The 16,219-nt window shown below is 35.2% G+C and overlaps 1 protein-coding gene across 3 annotated transcripts in view; it reads left to right on the top strand.

The window, feature by feature from the left end:
- LOC131686130 (protein O-mannosyl-transferase TMTC2-like) overlaps positions 1–16,219 on the top strand; it is an 876,983-nt gene that overhangs the window by 816,485 nt on the left and 44,279 nt on the right. For all 3 annotated transcript variants that reach the window (XR_009304937.1, XM_058970300.1, XM_058970299.1), the window contains exon 8: positions 3,742–3,986. Coding sequence is in view for 2 of the 3 variants with exons in the window: in XM_058970300.1 (XP_058826283.1) it covers positions 3,742–3,986 (245 nt within the window). In the remaining variant the exon portion in view is untranslated. The remainder of the gene's footprint in view (positions 1–3,741; positions 3,987–16,219) is intronic.

Genomic DNA, 16,219 nt, shown 5'->3' with positions numbered 1-16,219 from the left:
CCAAAATAATAAAATTAGTTAATAATAATTTAATAATTTTAATATAATTAACGATATTAATAACGAAGAAAATTGTTGCATTTGAAGAAAAATGTATACAAATTCATGAAATGACTGGAATTAATAGTATGAATCCAACGATTAAAAAATAAACCAATTTTCATTGAAATGCATAGAACAATATAAATAGAAAAAATTAATCAGATAAACAAAACAAATGAAATAAATAAAATATTTAAAATTAACCAAAAGAACAAAATGAATAAAACGAATCTAATGAACACACTGGATAAAATGAATAAAGTAAATATAATAAATAAAAGGAATATAATGAAATAAATAAATTGAAGAAATCCAACAAAATGAGAAAAATGAACTAACTGAATCAATTGAATACACAATGAACAAAATAATTAATTAATTAGATGCGCTATGAAAGTAAAACAAATAAATGTGATATAATGATAGAAACAAAACAATTAACATAGCAACAAAATGTTTGAAAGGCACAAAACGTAAATAATGAATGAAAAGCATAAAATTAATAAAAAGTTCAAAATAAAAAATATTACAAATATGTCTGAAATAAATGAAAAGGATACTGTTGTGCCAATCGACAACTGTGACTACACAGATTATTTTTATTTGGTATTTTTTTTTAAATTAGTTATTGGAGGCGTTGGCTCCTCTCATCAGAATCCGACACTAACTTTGTTAACGGACTAAGCTTATAGGTTTCGTGTCCTTTACGCGCAAAGTGGTTTAAAACAATTTTCTCCTTAGTGGAAAAAAAAGTTTTTTACCTAAAATATTTTTCCACCTAGGAGAAATATAGCATAGTACATTTTTTTGCTTCTTGATCAGTTTCTCCAATAAATATTTCATAATTGTATTGTAAAAAATACGATCTTAACTGTCTGATCTACGACGTTTTTTCTTTTTTTTTTTTAATTTGTTTATTTGAAACGGTGTATGGATTTATTTGTTTTATTGATTCCACATATGCAAAAAATCGATTTTTTTTTCTAGCCTCACGACCAGAAGACAACAGTAAATTGATTCTATGATATCTTTTCTAAAAATTGACAAATTATATTATTACTCATAAAAGGAGTTCTAATTGACCCCCTGCCCTCCTTCTCCTGATATCCAATTATTCAATTACTCTCTCTTGTATATGATAATATTTCCTGGTCTTAAGATAGCTGTAAAATTGTTCCTCCTGAAAAGAAAAATAAATAAAAAGTTTTAAATGTGTAACGCATAGCTTTCCTTACCGAGCCATGTTTCAATTTCTCTATTATCTCTTCAGCTATCAGATTTTATGTGCTTGTGGAATATCATCCACTACCACTTGATTGCTCGTAGTGTTCCGTTTTAATTTGAGTGTCTATTCGTGTCTATTCAACTGCTTACAAAAATCAAAATCCTCCAAATCATTACATCAGAAACGTGCGAAGATAATAATGTGCGGGATATGGTCTAAAATCCAGAACAGGGTTTCGTTAGGAATCCATCAGAAACCCGATCAAAATTTAGCCAGAATACTGAACAGGATTACATCATCGCACTCTAATGATCTACCCATAAGGACACCAAAAATCTGTCCAAAAATCCAAAACTGCATAGGCTAACTCAATTGGTGCATGTAGTTGACGTAGAACTACATTAAATATAGAATATTTTGGATGTAACATGGATTAATTTGTTAGCATACTTGGATGTATAAAATTATTTGAAACATTGTACGTTTATCTATGTCAATATTTTGAAATTACTGTTTTTTCGTTAGTCATATATGCAAGATAAAAACAATTACCCCTACAGTGCGCAACCGTGTATAAGATTCGTGTATCCCCCGTATTCGAGCGATTATGTTAAGGCCCAACCGAAGTAGTCGATGGAATCCGACATCATTAGACAATACGAAAAATAAACTTTCGTCTAAGTTAGTTTTTTAACATCTTATCTCAACAAATCTGAATATCTGTCCATAAAGTTTTTAAATTTTAAAATAGAAAGAACTAGACAAAAAGAGATTAATCTGTGCTTGGTAACCCTGGTTGTGAGTAGTGTTGCTAGTGATGGAGGATAGCGATTTCTTGAATTCTGCAATTACCGTAGTTTAGCTTAGCTTAGTTGACTGCCCGTGAGTTTCCCGTGATTGATCAAAGCCTGCTGAAACTCTATAGCAACAAGATAAAAATTACAAGCACGAAAGATGTCACATTGCATCTGCCAGAAGACTGCACGGAAGACTGTATCTGCCACATTGTTGACTTCTTTTTTTGTTTATAGGCTTCATTTTAAAAATTGTGCAAAACACTATTGATTGGACAACCACGCGCCTCCACCGCGTTTCAAATAATGGAGGCAGACGATGTGGGTTCTTTTTGTGTTGTTGTGTTGTACACCTTATTGCACGGAAGACTATAATCCAAACACACAAAACCACTATTCTAAATTGAAGAAACATTGTACTTCAAATCGTTGGTTGGAGAAAGAAGTTTTTGAAATACCCAACAACCCAACGAAGCAACTACTCCGGTTCAGGTAGGCGCTCGACATTGTTATCCCGTTCCCGTTTGATGTGTTCCTTTTCTAGCAGCGAGAGGGGTACTTTTTTCCTGTTTTGACAGCGAAGCAAATTTAATTCGGGTAATAAAATGAAATTGGATGTACGGCAGGTCAATTTTGTGGTCACCAAGTTTGCTGGCAAAAACAAAAGGGACGATGCGCTCTGTAAAATTGAAGCTGAACCCAGTGGAGCGAATTGATTGTATGATCGAGAAGCTGGAGCCCGTTGCGGGAGGGCTGAAGACATAATATATTCAACATTCGCTGAATTTTAGTAGTAGGTTTGAAACGTAATTTTCGTTGGAAATCTGTACCAAGAAACAAATTTTGATTATTGTTCAGAAGGAAAAAGTCCGTCGAAAATTTGAATAATATTCCTGATATTAGCAGTAGGAATCTGTTTGAACTAAAAAAAGATATTTGACGTACTTTTCGGAATTCAACTAAATGAATCGATTGTTAATTCTTAGTTCTAATGTTCCATAAACTACGTGAATAGCAGAATTTGAGCCGCCGAATGCACATCAATGAGTTAATCATTTCTTCTTCCATCACAGATATTACGCTAAAAGGTTTTCATTTGGATCATACCACACTCGCTCTCCACTCATACTCATTACACGTCAATCCTGTACATGCAGGGTTTATTTTGCACTCTAACCGTACAAGGACGATGCTTTCACAAATTCCTATGTCCGATTATGAAATACATACCATCCAACAGGCTGACAGGCCGACGCCAGCGGTGGCTTTCCGTTCGCCTCCGTTTGCAGGTTGACAACTTTGCAGCTGCTCAGTGAGAAACTTTCCGAAAGCAACGGCAACGTAGGAGACATAAAGTGCATTCCAATTATCTACGGATTACGGTACTAGGTCGCACATAGCCATCGGGCTACGGGACCCGATTCGACGACAACGACCGCTGAAGTGGCCTCCTTTACGCTTTCTTGCAAAATACTTTAGCTCGTCCGATGACACGGCTCTTATGTTTTTACAAAACCGGCTTCCTGCTACTCGAGGCTGAAGCTGGATTAAACGGCTTATCTATTACGTAAAACCGGAAGAAATTTCTACATTTTCTCCCTCGCATAATGCTCTTATCGTTGACGTAACACTCGTGACTTAATTAGGTTTTTTTTATTTTCTCTCATACTTTTTCCACAGTGGCCTATCTGAACCTGGGCACCTCACTGATAGCGCTCGGACGCTGCCAGGAAGCTGCCAGTGTGCTACGCGAGGGCTCCAAACTGGACGGTGCCGGGCTACGCGATCGGGCAGCCCACGACAACGCCCGGATCAGTGCGATGCTGCAGTTGGGGAATCTGTACGCGGACCAGGGCAAGCTGCAACGAGCGCTGGCCGTGTACCGGGAGGCGTTGCACGTGCTGCCCGATCGGTATCCACCGCAGGTGAGTTTTAGAGATTAACCATATTTGCAGGAGCTTTGAATCATGTTTGCACATAAATTTGATAATGCAAAACAAATTATAAAATTACCGACAACTTTTGAATCATAGCTAGGATAAAAACTGATGAATTATTACAAACGCAAAATGAATGTAAGTCCCACGATAGATTTCTCTGTGCAGCGTAAAATTCCATCATTCTTTTCGATCGAATTGTAAAGCATAGATTTGTTGTATAAAAACGTTCACTTGTTCTGAAATGATAATTTCAACTGAAAACAGTTAATTTCGATAACAATCAATTCACAGTGACCAAAAAGAAATGCAATCACTTGTCATTTATAATGAGAAAAGCAATACCATGCTCCAAAAGCCAATAACACCGAAAATCGTTAGACCGTGTCAACTGAAATTATCACCGGATACATTAATCCGGATATCAACAATGACTTATAACACCATTCCACTTTCCGTTTAATAACAGAAAAAAAAACTCACCCCACCCTCCATCTACAGGCTTTATTATTTGTTCTGCTCTCTTTCACACTTTTACTATTTATATTTATCGTTATTACCGGTTCCACTTGCCAAGTCTCGGCTCGACTCCACGGGCACGGCTACCGATTGGCCGGGTAGGTACCGATATTTACACTCCAATCTGGCTCCTTAGGATTTCGCACTCTCTTCGCTTACCCATTCGACTACGAGCCGTGTAGCTGACCGGGTTGGCTTTCGTCATTGCTTTCAACCGGCTCGTTAAATTTTCCAGTTTTCCCCCCATCGAACATTGCTGGTTGCCGCGTGACGGTGGACGGTCGGTCGGTCGGTCGGTTGGTGTGTCGATTGCTGGCTCTGTTGTAATGCTTTCAACACTTCGAATGTGAAGTGACCATTTTTAACCGACACCCCATCAGGAACAGGCACGGTTCCGGTCGGTCGGCGAAAGCGTAGATCGCCAGATCACCGCGAGGTGGGAGTAATAACAACAATAACATCAACAATAGCACAGGATCTGAGTTCCGTTAAGCGATACTGTTTCTGCTGTGTATATGTATGTATAGACTATATAGTATAAGTATAGTTTCAACGTTCCCCCGTGAAGCATTCGTCGGGCAGAGTCGGCAAAGGGTAGCGGATCAGCGACGGTCGGTTTTATTACCAAACGACCTATAAATAGGATATTTTATTAGACCTGTGTGTTAACGGCGTGGCGTTTTCGCTATCATGTAGTTTAGTTTTATTAGCGAGAGGACAATTTCTTTTCGAATGCTTTTTACTCCTATTAGAGGAAGGGTGGGGATAACGTGCTGTTACCGTCGCTTACTTTCCGCATCAGTTCTTGTCGGATGTCTGTTTTTACGGTGTTTTGTTTCGCTCAGCAATTCGTTGCTAATTTTTACGGTAATCAAATAGTCGTTTACAGCAGAATGAGCTGGTAAATGTGTGTTTTGACCAATTTCGTTTAAGCTGCCAGGGTGATGAATCTACCTCTACCGAATAGTTTTGATATTGATTCCATCAATTTTCATATCACTCGCAATTATTGTTTAACCATAATAGTAATAATGGGTACTGTAAGCCGAAATGGCTAGTTTGTAGTCCCGTATAGTCTGTTTACAAGTAATGTTTTCAATTTTGAACTAGCGTCAGCCAAGTGCCGCGGTTCTGAAGAGACGAAATCGAAACGCAAACCCCTGAACTTATATAGCTATGTTTTGTGCTTTGTATGTACAAACCTATTTTCTTCTTATGGAGGGATATTACTAACATATTGATGCGCATTGGCTTCCTGGCTGGTTTCACAAGTAGTGTTTCCAAACCCGGTCTAGAAAGTTAACCGAATTATCAATACGTCTCCGGAAAAGTTGTGTAGATTGCATTTACAAATATCTTTGCTGAATATAAGATGCTTAAGAAGTTATATCTCGTTATATTTGGATGATCTCCAAAAATATTTTTTTAAATATCTATTCTATTATCAATTCTACGTGTTTCGTATATTCCACAAAGCTATTTCAATCGTCAAAATACTCAATTTGTATTAACGCATAATTTTTCTTATGACGAGTAATTTCCAACATATTTGACATTTTTTGAAAAACAATAGTTTTTTTTCAAATCATCAAATTTTATTGTATTGATATAGCATTTTTAATTGCAATTAGAGCTGACTGCCCGCTTTTTGCCCGTTCAAAAGTTATTGCTTTTAAAACTTTCAATAATTTTACCAAAAATTACTCAATAACTTCTAATTCGCAAAAGATAGACCGATGATCTATTCGCGAAAGAAATGTATCTTGATAAGACGAACAACCATCGTGACACATAAGGAAAAACCTTTGGGATACTCGTATTTTCGACATGGTTTTGAATACATGTCGACTGGATCCACAGCATTCTTCATCACCTACAGTCAAACGGCTTATACATGACGATGAAAAATTGACACCAGAACAGACTAAAGATCGACGAGCGGAAATACTTCGGCAGATTCATGAATTAGTGCGAAACAATCTACCAATCGATAGTTAAAAAATCGATTTTACAAAAAAAAATTATTCTTGAAAAAATTGATTCTTCAGTAATCCTATTCTAAAAACCAATTCATCAAGGAAACCTATTCTTCAAACAATCGGTCATGCAAAAAAAATGATCCTTATAAAACGATTCTTTAAAAAATCTATTCTTCAAAAAATCCAATTCAATTCAAAAAATTCTTTAAAAAATCGATTTTTTGAAAAACCGATTTTTATGAAAAAATAAATCGATTCTAAATAAAATTGATTCATCAAAAATGGATCCTTCAATTTTTTCTTCGAAAAAAAGTTGATTCTTTAAATATCTGATCCTCAAAAATCGGTAGCTCAAAAATCGATTCTTCAAATAATCGATTCTTAAAAATATCGATTCTTCAAAAAAGCATTTAAAAAAATTCGATTCTTCAAATATACTTAAAAATAGATTCTTCAAAAAACTTCTTTCTTTATTACATCGGTTCTTCAAAAAATGGATTCCTTCAAAAATCTATTTTCAGAAAAAACGATTCTTGTAAAATAGTTGGATCTTCAAAAAAATCGATACTTTAAAAAATCGTTTCTCAAAAATCGATTCCTCCATAAAATTGAGTCTCCGAAAAGGCGAATCTTCAAAAAACAGATTCTATAAAAAACCATCCTTCAAAAAAATCAATGCTTTCCAAAAGTCGATTTCTCGGAGTAAAATCGAATTTTCAAAAAATTAAATCAATAAAAAAAATTTAAGAAAAGATTTTTCCAAAAAATCGATTATTCAATAAAAAGATTGTCGAAAAAAATGGATTCCCCCAAAAAATCTATTCTTTACAAAATTGATTCGTCAAAAAAAATCGATGCATCCAAATAATCGATTCTCCCAAAAATTGCTTTGCTGCATGGTCGACTTTTGTAAATAACCGTTTCTTACAAAAAATTGAAACTTCAAATCAAATCGATTCTCACAAAAAATCGACTATTAAAAGAACTGATTCGTAAAAAACTAAATTCCAAAAAATCGATCCCTCAAAATATAAATTCTCCAAAAAAGAAATTTTTAAAAGAATCGATTCTTCACCAAATCTATTCAACCAAAAACTTGATTCTTAAGAAGAATTTATTCTTCAATACATTGGATCCGCAAAAAAATCGATTTTTCTAAACATTTGATTCCTCAAAACATCGATTCTCAAAAATAGATTCACCAAAAAGTCGATTCTTCAAAAAACTTGACTCCACAGAAAATTGATTTTTCATCGAAATTGATTCTCCAAAAAAATCGATATTTTTTAAACGATTCTTCAAAAAATCCATTCTTTGAATAGATCGATTATTTTAAAAAATAATCCAAAAAACCGAATCTTCAAAACAATTGATTTATAAAGAATCGATTTTTCAAAAGAATCAATTTTTCAAAAAATCTGTTCTTCAAAAGATCTATTTTAAAAAAATCGCTTCTTCAAAAATTTGATTCTTGCAAAAGAAATGATATTTCAAAAAATTGATTCATCAATAATTCGATCCTTAAAATATCGATTTTTCAAAAAAATCGATGATAAAAAAAGATTATTGGAAAAATAGATTTTTCAAAAAAATATATTCTTCGCATAAGCCGATTTTTCGAAAAATCTTCAAAAAATTGATTCTCGAAATAATTAATTCTTCCAAAAACTCGATACTTCAGAAAATCGATTCTTCAAGCACAGTCGATTCTTCAAAAAACGATCTTCAAAAAATCAATTCCTCAGAAAATCATTTTTTCGAAAAAATTGATTCTTTAAAAAATTGGTTCCCCAAAAAAATTCGACTATTCGTAAATTGTATTCTTCAAAAAATCGATTCCTTAAAAAATCATTCCCTTAAAAAAATCAATTCGTGAAAAAATCGATTTAAAAAAATGACGACTCTTCCAAAAAATCGTATATTTAAAAAATCGATTAATCAAAAGATCGATACTCAAAAAAAACGAAACTTCAAAAAATCGATTCCTTAAAAATATCTATTTTTTAAAAAAAAAACGATTGGTTAAAAATATCCATTCCTGAAAGTATCGATCCTTCATTACAATCAATTCTTAAAAAAAATTCTTCTAAGAAATCGATTCTACGGAAAATCGATTCTTTAAAAAAAATCGATTGCTTGAAACCTTTCAAAAAAATCTGTTCTTCCAACTAAAACTATTCTTCGTAAAAACTAATTTTTCAAAAAATCTTGATTCTCAAGCAAAAAATCGATTCTTAACAAAATTTCTTCAAGCAAAGTCGATTCTTCAAAAAGACGATCTTCCAAAACACATGCCTGCAAAATCAATTCTTCAGAAAATTTCATTCTTCAAAAATTGATTCTCGAAAAAATCGATTCTACAAAAAATCGATTTTTGAAAAATATTATGCCCCTGTTTTGTCAGCCTAAAATTCACCATGGGGCTGATAAGAACGGGTCTCTACTGTATTTTAAAAATCTATTCTTCAAAAGATCGATACCCAAATAATCGAAACTTCTTAACATTGTTTCTTTAAAAAAAATCGATTTAAAAAAACATCGGTTCTTTAAAAAGATCGATTCTTCAAAAAAAATGATCCGCCCTTAAAATCACTTCTTCAAAAAATTAATTCTTCAAAACAAATCGATTCTACTGAAAATCGATTCTTCGAAAAAATCGATCCTTCATGAAAATCAAATCTTCAAAAAATCGATTCTTCAAAAAAAATCGTTTATCCAGGAATGGATTTTTCCAAAAAACGATTTTTCACAAAATCAATAGTTCTTAAAAATCAAAAGTCATCAAAAGAATCAACACAAAAAATCGATTGCTTAAAAAATCGATTCTTTGAGAAAATCGATTCTTCAATAAAATGATTCTTAAGCTTGATCTTGAGCTTGTGCGACCACCCCTGGCTGCTACTCCGTTATCGATCGGGACTAGCTGAAGTTGCACAGGGAATCAGTAGATAATTATGCTTGGGATTAGCGAAACATCTTTCAATGTGCAACTCCTGGTAATCTTAAAGTGTTTCTGATCAATACCGGTGCCGGTCAGGCCCGAATGTAGATCGCGGAAGGAAAGGGAAGGAATTGTTAGTCCGATACTTGCTTTTGCTACAGGCCGTATATCTTACTGCGCACTCCACAAGTATCACGGGAGGAGGATATTTTTGTTAGTAGAGTATAGAAGTTGGATATACTTCTTCTTTACCGACGCCAGAGAGGTAATTCCACTACCTGGACTAGATATCGATCCACCAATTTCATGGACCGGGGATCAACGGCTGTACTTCCCTTCCGAAAGAAGACGCGACCACAGATTTTTTCACCTCAGAAAAATCTCAACGACCTCGGCTGGAATTGAACCCAGGCCAACTGGAATGAGTGGCGGTCACGCTTACCACTCAACCACCGGCGCCGTTGATTCTTCAATAGAATGATTCTTAAGAAAATCGATTCGTCCAAAAATCGCTTCTTCGCTAAATCTATCTTCAAGAAAATCGATTCTTTTAAACTAATCCCAAAAGAATTGATTCTTTGTGAAATTCAGTATTTCAAAAAATCAATGCTTCAAAAAAATCGATTCTTAAAAAAACACTTCTTCAAAATAATGATACTTAAAGCAATAGATTCTCAATAAAAAGCGATCTTAAAAAAAAATAAATTCTTCAAAAATCGATACTTCCGAACAATACATTTTTCAAAAAATTTAATCATTTAAAATAATCGATTCTTTCAAACAATCGATTTTCGGAAAATTTATTAGTCAAGAAAATCGGTTCTTCAAAAAATCTTTGAAAACATGGATTCTTCCAAACAATCGATTTTTCGAATAATTGATTATTCAAGAAAATTGGTTCTTTAAAAAATCTTCGAAAACATCAAAAAAACGATTCTTCAAAAACTCTATTCTACAAATAAGCTATTCTCTAAAAAATGGAATCGTCCATAAAATTGCTTCTTCACCAAAACGGTTCTTCCGAAAAATCGATTCATAAAAAATCGAATCTTCAAAAGATCTCTTCTCGAAAAATGAATTGTTCAGAACAATCGATATTTCAACAAAATTCGAAAGATCGATTCTTTACAAAAAATAGATTTAAAAAAACGATTCTTCTTAAAAATTAGTATCTTCAGAAAATTGAAACTTCATTAGAATCGATTATTAAAAAAATGCATTCCAAAAAATCGATCTTTAAAAAAAACAATTCTTCAAAAAAAATGATTTTTTAATTAATCAGGAAAAAATCGATTCTTCCATACATCGCGACGGAATAACGAATAGCACTGGAATGCACCAGTTTACCGATAAAAGGATCATTTGCATGAACTGACATTCCGTAAGTCATAATAGGTTTACTATGACGATTTTATTGCTAGTTACACGTTTCCCCGGAAGTTTTCAAAGACTTTTGATAAAAGCAGGTATATCCTTTTGCTGCTCTGTATTGAGTGGATGTAATAAAATGTGTCGAATATTATTTTAAAGAGGAGATGCATAACAAACAAGTTATTAGCAATATATTGGCTTTATATTTGCTTTGAAATAGCACCAAATGCATATATATTGCTTTCATGGTTTGAAGTGTCATGAGGCTTGTATGCGTTATATTAGCTTTATAAAAGTTCTTTTATTTTTAATTTTTATTTTCGAAAAATGGTTCTTTTCAAGATATTACATAATCCATCCCATACAAAAAATTATCGCATTTTCGATTTCAGCAAATCATTTTATTATGGAAATGGTATAAAAATGTTCAGGATACAAATTACTGTAAACTAGTGTTATGGATTGAATTCAAAAAGAAAATTGTTCAGGAGACAATAAATTTATTTGATTACTAAAATTGTATTTGCCAAAATTTAACGTAACGCACGTTAAGTAACGCATTTAGGGGGAGGGGGTACGACAAGTTGTGATATGTTGTGACATGTGGGGGAGGGGGAAGGGGAGTAAACTAGATCGTTACGTAACATGTTTTCACTGAACAAAAAAAATATTTCGAAAGATTTGTTACGTAATAGGGGAGGGGGGATAGAGAAATTTGTGACAATTTGTTACATGGGGGAAGGGGTAGTCAATTTTGGACAATTTTCGCGTTACGTAATGTATGAATGGTCCCTAACAGTATTAGAGAAATAAAAACAGAATTATTCAAAGTTTATTGTTGTTTTAATTAGAATATATATTTACACCGATAATTTTGTCGTTTGATGAAATGAAGAGGAAATTATTGAATCAATTATGCTGTAGTTTTCTATTTGGAAGAAAAAGTATGGATGGATAATGTCAGAAACATAACCGCAACGATGTTCTATACACTTAGGGACCGTTCATAAACCACGTAGACCGAAAACTAAAATTTTTTGAAGCATTTGAAATCAGTGTAAATGGTTGCAAGAGAAATTACAAACTGATTAACTTGAGTAAACGCTTTGTTGTAGAAATTTAACTACACTGTTTGAACCACCGAAATTAATGAACAAAAAATTTAAAAAATCAATCCACTTATTGTAAATAATCGGGCGTTTTCTTGTTATCATGGTAATTTTATTACTTAACTTTGACCTTTTTTTAACTTTTAATGGTTCATGCATTTAATAATAACTAGTAATGTCTCAGTAATTCACGACTGCAGGAATTTCGCAGTAAAAATCTTTCGTGGAGCGGAATTTTGGGAGATCGTCTTTAGAAGTGCCATTTTGGGTTATTCATAGAATTTTTCTTGAGACCAAAGCTATTTTTTTTAATATAGGCAAGGCATAAAAACGTGTCGGATTGTTATTTTGTCCAAAAAATTGCGTGAGCTCTGGGTTGAGTGGTCGCCTAAAGCAGTGATTTTCAACCTGGGTTCCGCAAAGAAAAATGTATTTTCCGAGAGCATATTGAAATTTCAAGTCTTGTTTCCCAACAAAATGAAAACATACAAAAACGATGTTTATCCGTGAAGGTCCGCAGCAACCCAGGATGATTTCTAAGGGGTCCGTGGTACGAAAACGGTTGAAAACCGCTGGCCTAAAGAGTAGTTACCTCAATAGTGTACTGTGCTAGCTTTGAAGTGTCTGCATAAATACATCTAGCTGAGTCAACTTGTATGATGAACACAACTCTCTTTAAATTCTATTTATAATTAGGAATACGAGAATAACAAAAAAATCAAAGTTTACGTAGACTTTATCAAATACCCCCCTCCCTCCTCATAGACAAACGCAGGCTTTTGCTAGACCCACCGCCCCCCCCCCCCATGACTCTACGAGGTTCATGAACGGCCCCTTAGGTGTTCCTCTTCTTAATTGTGTCGTAATTTGTCAACGGAATTTTCAAGTAATTCGCTTAGGATGATTTTGCAAATAGAGTCGGATATAACTTTCCTTCTATCTCCTACTCAAGAAATCGGTATAAAACCATTTTTTTTTTAAATAGTTGATATATGGGATTCAGGCAAATTCAACAAATGTTCGGATTTACTGTTTATCGCACCCGAACCGAACGTTTGTTTGATCCTCAAATCTCGACCTGAATCCGAACTCGATGTTTACAATCTCCAAATGGTAGAGATACACAAGTTAGTTCGTCTCTCCTTGCGAAGTATGTCAACTTTTGTGCTTTGATTCGTATCGTAGTGCTTCGTTTGAGAAGTTACAAGGCTTTCCATTTGCCAAATTAGTATAAATTTAGAACAACTCACGCGCATCGCTAGAATAAAAACTTACTCATATGAAAACAGATCCAAATCATAGTGACTGTGAAACGTCACCGGAAAAGTTATCTTTCACCGTAATGACGGCAGATTTGTGGGGTACGATGGTTCGACAGGGATGGTGGAGAACTTGTTAGAAAATTAATTTTCTGCATCGACATCTGTCTATGGCTCGTATTCAAGCAAGTTTCACTAGATATAATGTCATCTTGTTTATCTGTTGACTACTTCCAAATTCGAGCCTATTGTACGTGGTTGAATTAACCGTTTCGTTGAGAGGTGGAAGTTTCATTTTGAAAAGACTCTACAGAGACCGGTCTGAGCTGCAAGGAATTTCAAATTAACATTTTAATCTCAAACATACAGATTATAGCAAAGTGCACTCATCTAAACAACGAATTTCAGAATCGCAGGAAAAATTCTTCAATTTCCCAAATTTTAAACAGCTCACTTTTCAAGTCGGTCGTAAATTTAATTTCATTTTTTTTCCTCACAATTTCACGAATTTCAGTGGTAATGAAACAATTTTGATGTAGCAGCTCACCAACGTATAAATGCAACGGAACCCAGCAGGTCGGATTCGCATGCTAGTTCCACCGATGCATATACGGGCTGTGAGCATGTTGTACAATTTTCCGGATTCCGGAATGGTTAGATGGATGAATGTTTCGAACCACGCGAGATATGAAATAATATTCTTGCAGCACACGGTCGAGAGGAGGGAGAAATCAGCGAGGAAGCAATAAGGGATGCATATCTGAACATTCGTACATTCGGTCCCGAAACATTCCCTCGCCTAAGGGAAGCCAAATGCATCCAAGAATATATGGGAAAACAATCTGCTCGCTCGGTTGAAGCCGGTACACTCTGCGATTCCGTTTTTTTTGCACCGTTAAACATGGCGGCTGGATGACGATGACAGCCTCGCTCTGGAAGATGGATTATGCCATGAAATTTAGATCTCATATCAAGCCAGGAATTTAATAAAACTCTGTAGCTTTTTGCTTGCCTTTTGCCTTCACGTTCAATAACCGTGCAGGGAATTCATCTCGAATGCCTGAAGTAGTGTGCACGATGACCAACCCCGATACCAGACGGGGAATGTGAGTTTCCCATTAATTGCGATTCGGAGATACTTTCGTATCATGTGGAGTAAGCACATATGCTTCGCTCGGTGTAGCATTTTTTCGTGTAAGCAAAATCAATTTTACATCAATTAATGTTTGTTTTATTTCATGCAATTCGTCCCACCAGTGCAATTAATTATATTCAGAAATGAAATTTAGCTTCGAGATGCACGAAAGCTTTCCAATCCAAAAAGGACTCAATTAGTGATTAGACATAGTTTGCATCGGTATCAGTAGCAGTAGCGAGCTTTAATGAATTTGTTGGAACAATTTGCCTTAGGACCGTTCATTTATGTATTTATGTATTTAACAATTTACGTCCATCTGACAATGAGTCTTAATGAACTAAATTACAAATAATTAACCTAAAGTGATAACAAACGATTTCTAAACTGTGCAGAACTAATGACGAAGTCGAAGATGTCGGTAAAGTCGTTGAAGCGACGGACCATTGCTAGTATCGGGCTGTTGGCAGCATAGTTAGTGTTGCGCATTTCAGTCTGCAGCAGTGTTCGGGGACGAAGGACACGGGTTGGTCCGTAGAGGTTAATTTGTGATAGGAGATCGGGAACATCATATTCGGCGAGAAGAAGCTTAGATACGAAGGTGGCTTGCGACGCTTGTCTACGATCTTCTAAAGTGTGCAGTCCTAGTAATCGACAACGGTCTTCGTATGGTGGCAAGTTCAGCTGATCATTCCAAGGCAATTGACGCAACGCATATCTTATGAATCTGCACTGGACGGCTTCAATTCTTTGGCTCCAAATTGCATGGTAGGGGCATCAGAAGACGTTTGCGAATTCCAACTGTGAGCGCACCAGTGAACAATACAGTGCTTTGAAGCACAAAGGGTCCCGGAATTCGTTGGATACTTTGAACATAAAACCTAGTAGACTTTGTCAATGATCGTTAAGAAGTGATGGATGTACGTTAACCTTTCATCAAGGATGACGCCCAAATCTTTTACATGATCAACGCGTTGCAGCTGAGTTCCAGCGACGTTGTAGTTGAAAGTAAACATGTTCCTCGTTCGATGAAAGCTGATAACAAAGCATTTAGCAACACTAAGAACTATCATGTTTCTTTTACACCAACTATAAAAGGTATCAACGAGATACTGTAGCTCACGGCAATCGGCTTCTTTCCTTATAATTAGAAATATTTTCAAGTCGTCGGCGAAGAACAGCTTCCTTCCACGCATTAAGACGAAAACAACATCATTCATGAACAGTGAAACAGTAGCGGACCAAGCGTACTACCTTGAGGAACTCCAGAATGGTTGGAAAAGGACTCAGATTCATTGTCACCAATTTGAACAACGACTTCACGGCGTACAAGGTATGATCGAAGCCAACGGCAGAATCGGGCAGTGCATCCAAGTCTATCAAGCTTCGTTAGCAGTATCTCTTGGTTAACAGTGTCGAAAGCAGCCTTAAGATCTGTGTAGATCGTGTCCACCTGCAGTTGTTTGGACATTTGTTCCGCACAAAAGGATGTGAAGGAGACTAGGTTCGTTTCCACCGATTGACCGGGAAAGAATCCGAGAACAGTACCTCATTGATAAGCGATTCAAAATTTTTTGACTCGACTATCAGCGAAGTGATTCCCCGGTAGTTCTCGATGTTGCTTTTGTCACCTTTCTTGTGTACCGGAAACATGACTGAACACTTCCAATCATCGGGAAATTTTTGCTGCTGAAGTGACACATTGAAAGGTGCGTCAGTGGAATCGCTAAAATACATTTTTTCAGAACAGCTGAAGGCATAGCACTTAGTCCTGGAGCATACGACGATTTCGTTTTTTGTATTGCAGAGTGAACCGATTGTTCTGAAATGGTGAATACATATACATATCCACCGCACCAACGGGAACATCACGGGACGCGTAACTGGCAAATAGGGAGCACTTTGTCG

The sequence above is a fragment of the Topomyia yanbarensis genome, chromosome 2 (genome assembly GCF_030247195.1).
Source record: "Topomyia yanbarensis strain Yona2022 chromosome 2, ASM3024719v1, whole genome shotgun sequence".
NCBI classification, from domain to species: Eukaryota; Metazoa; Arthropoda; class Insecta; order Diptera; family Culicidae; genus Topomyia; species Topomyia yanbarensis.
This window is presented reverse-complemented; position numbering and strand designations above follow the sequence as displayed.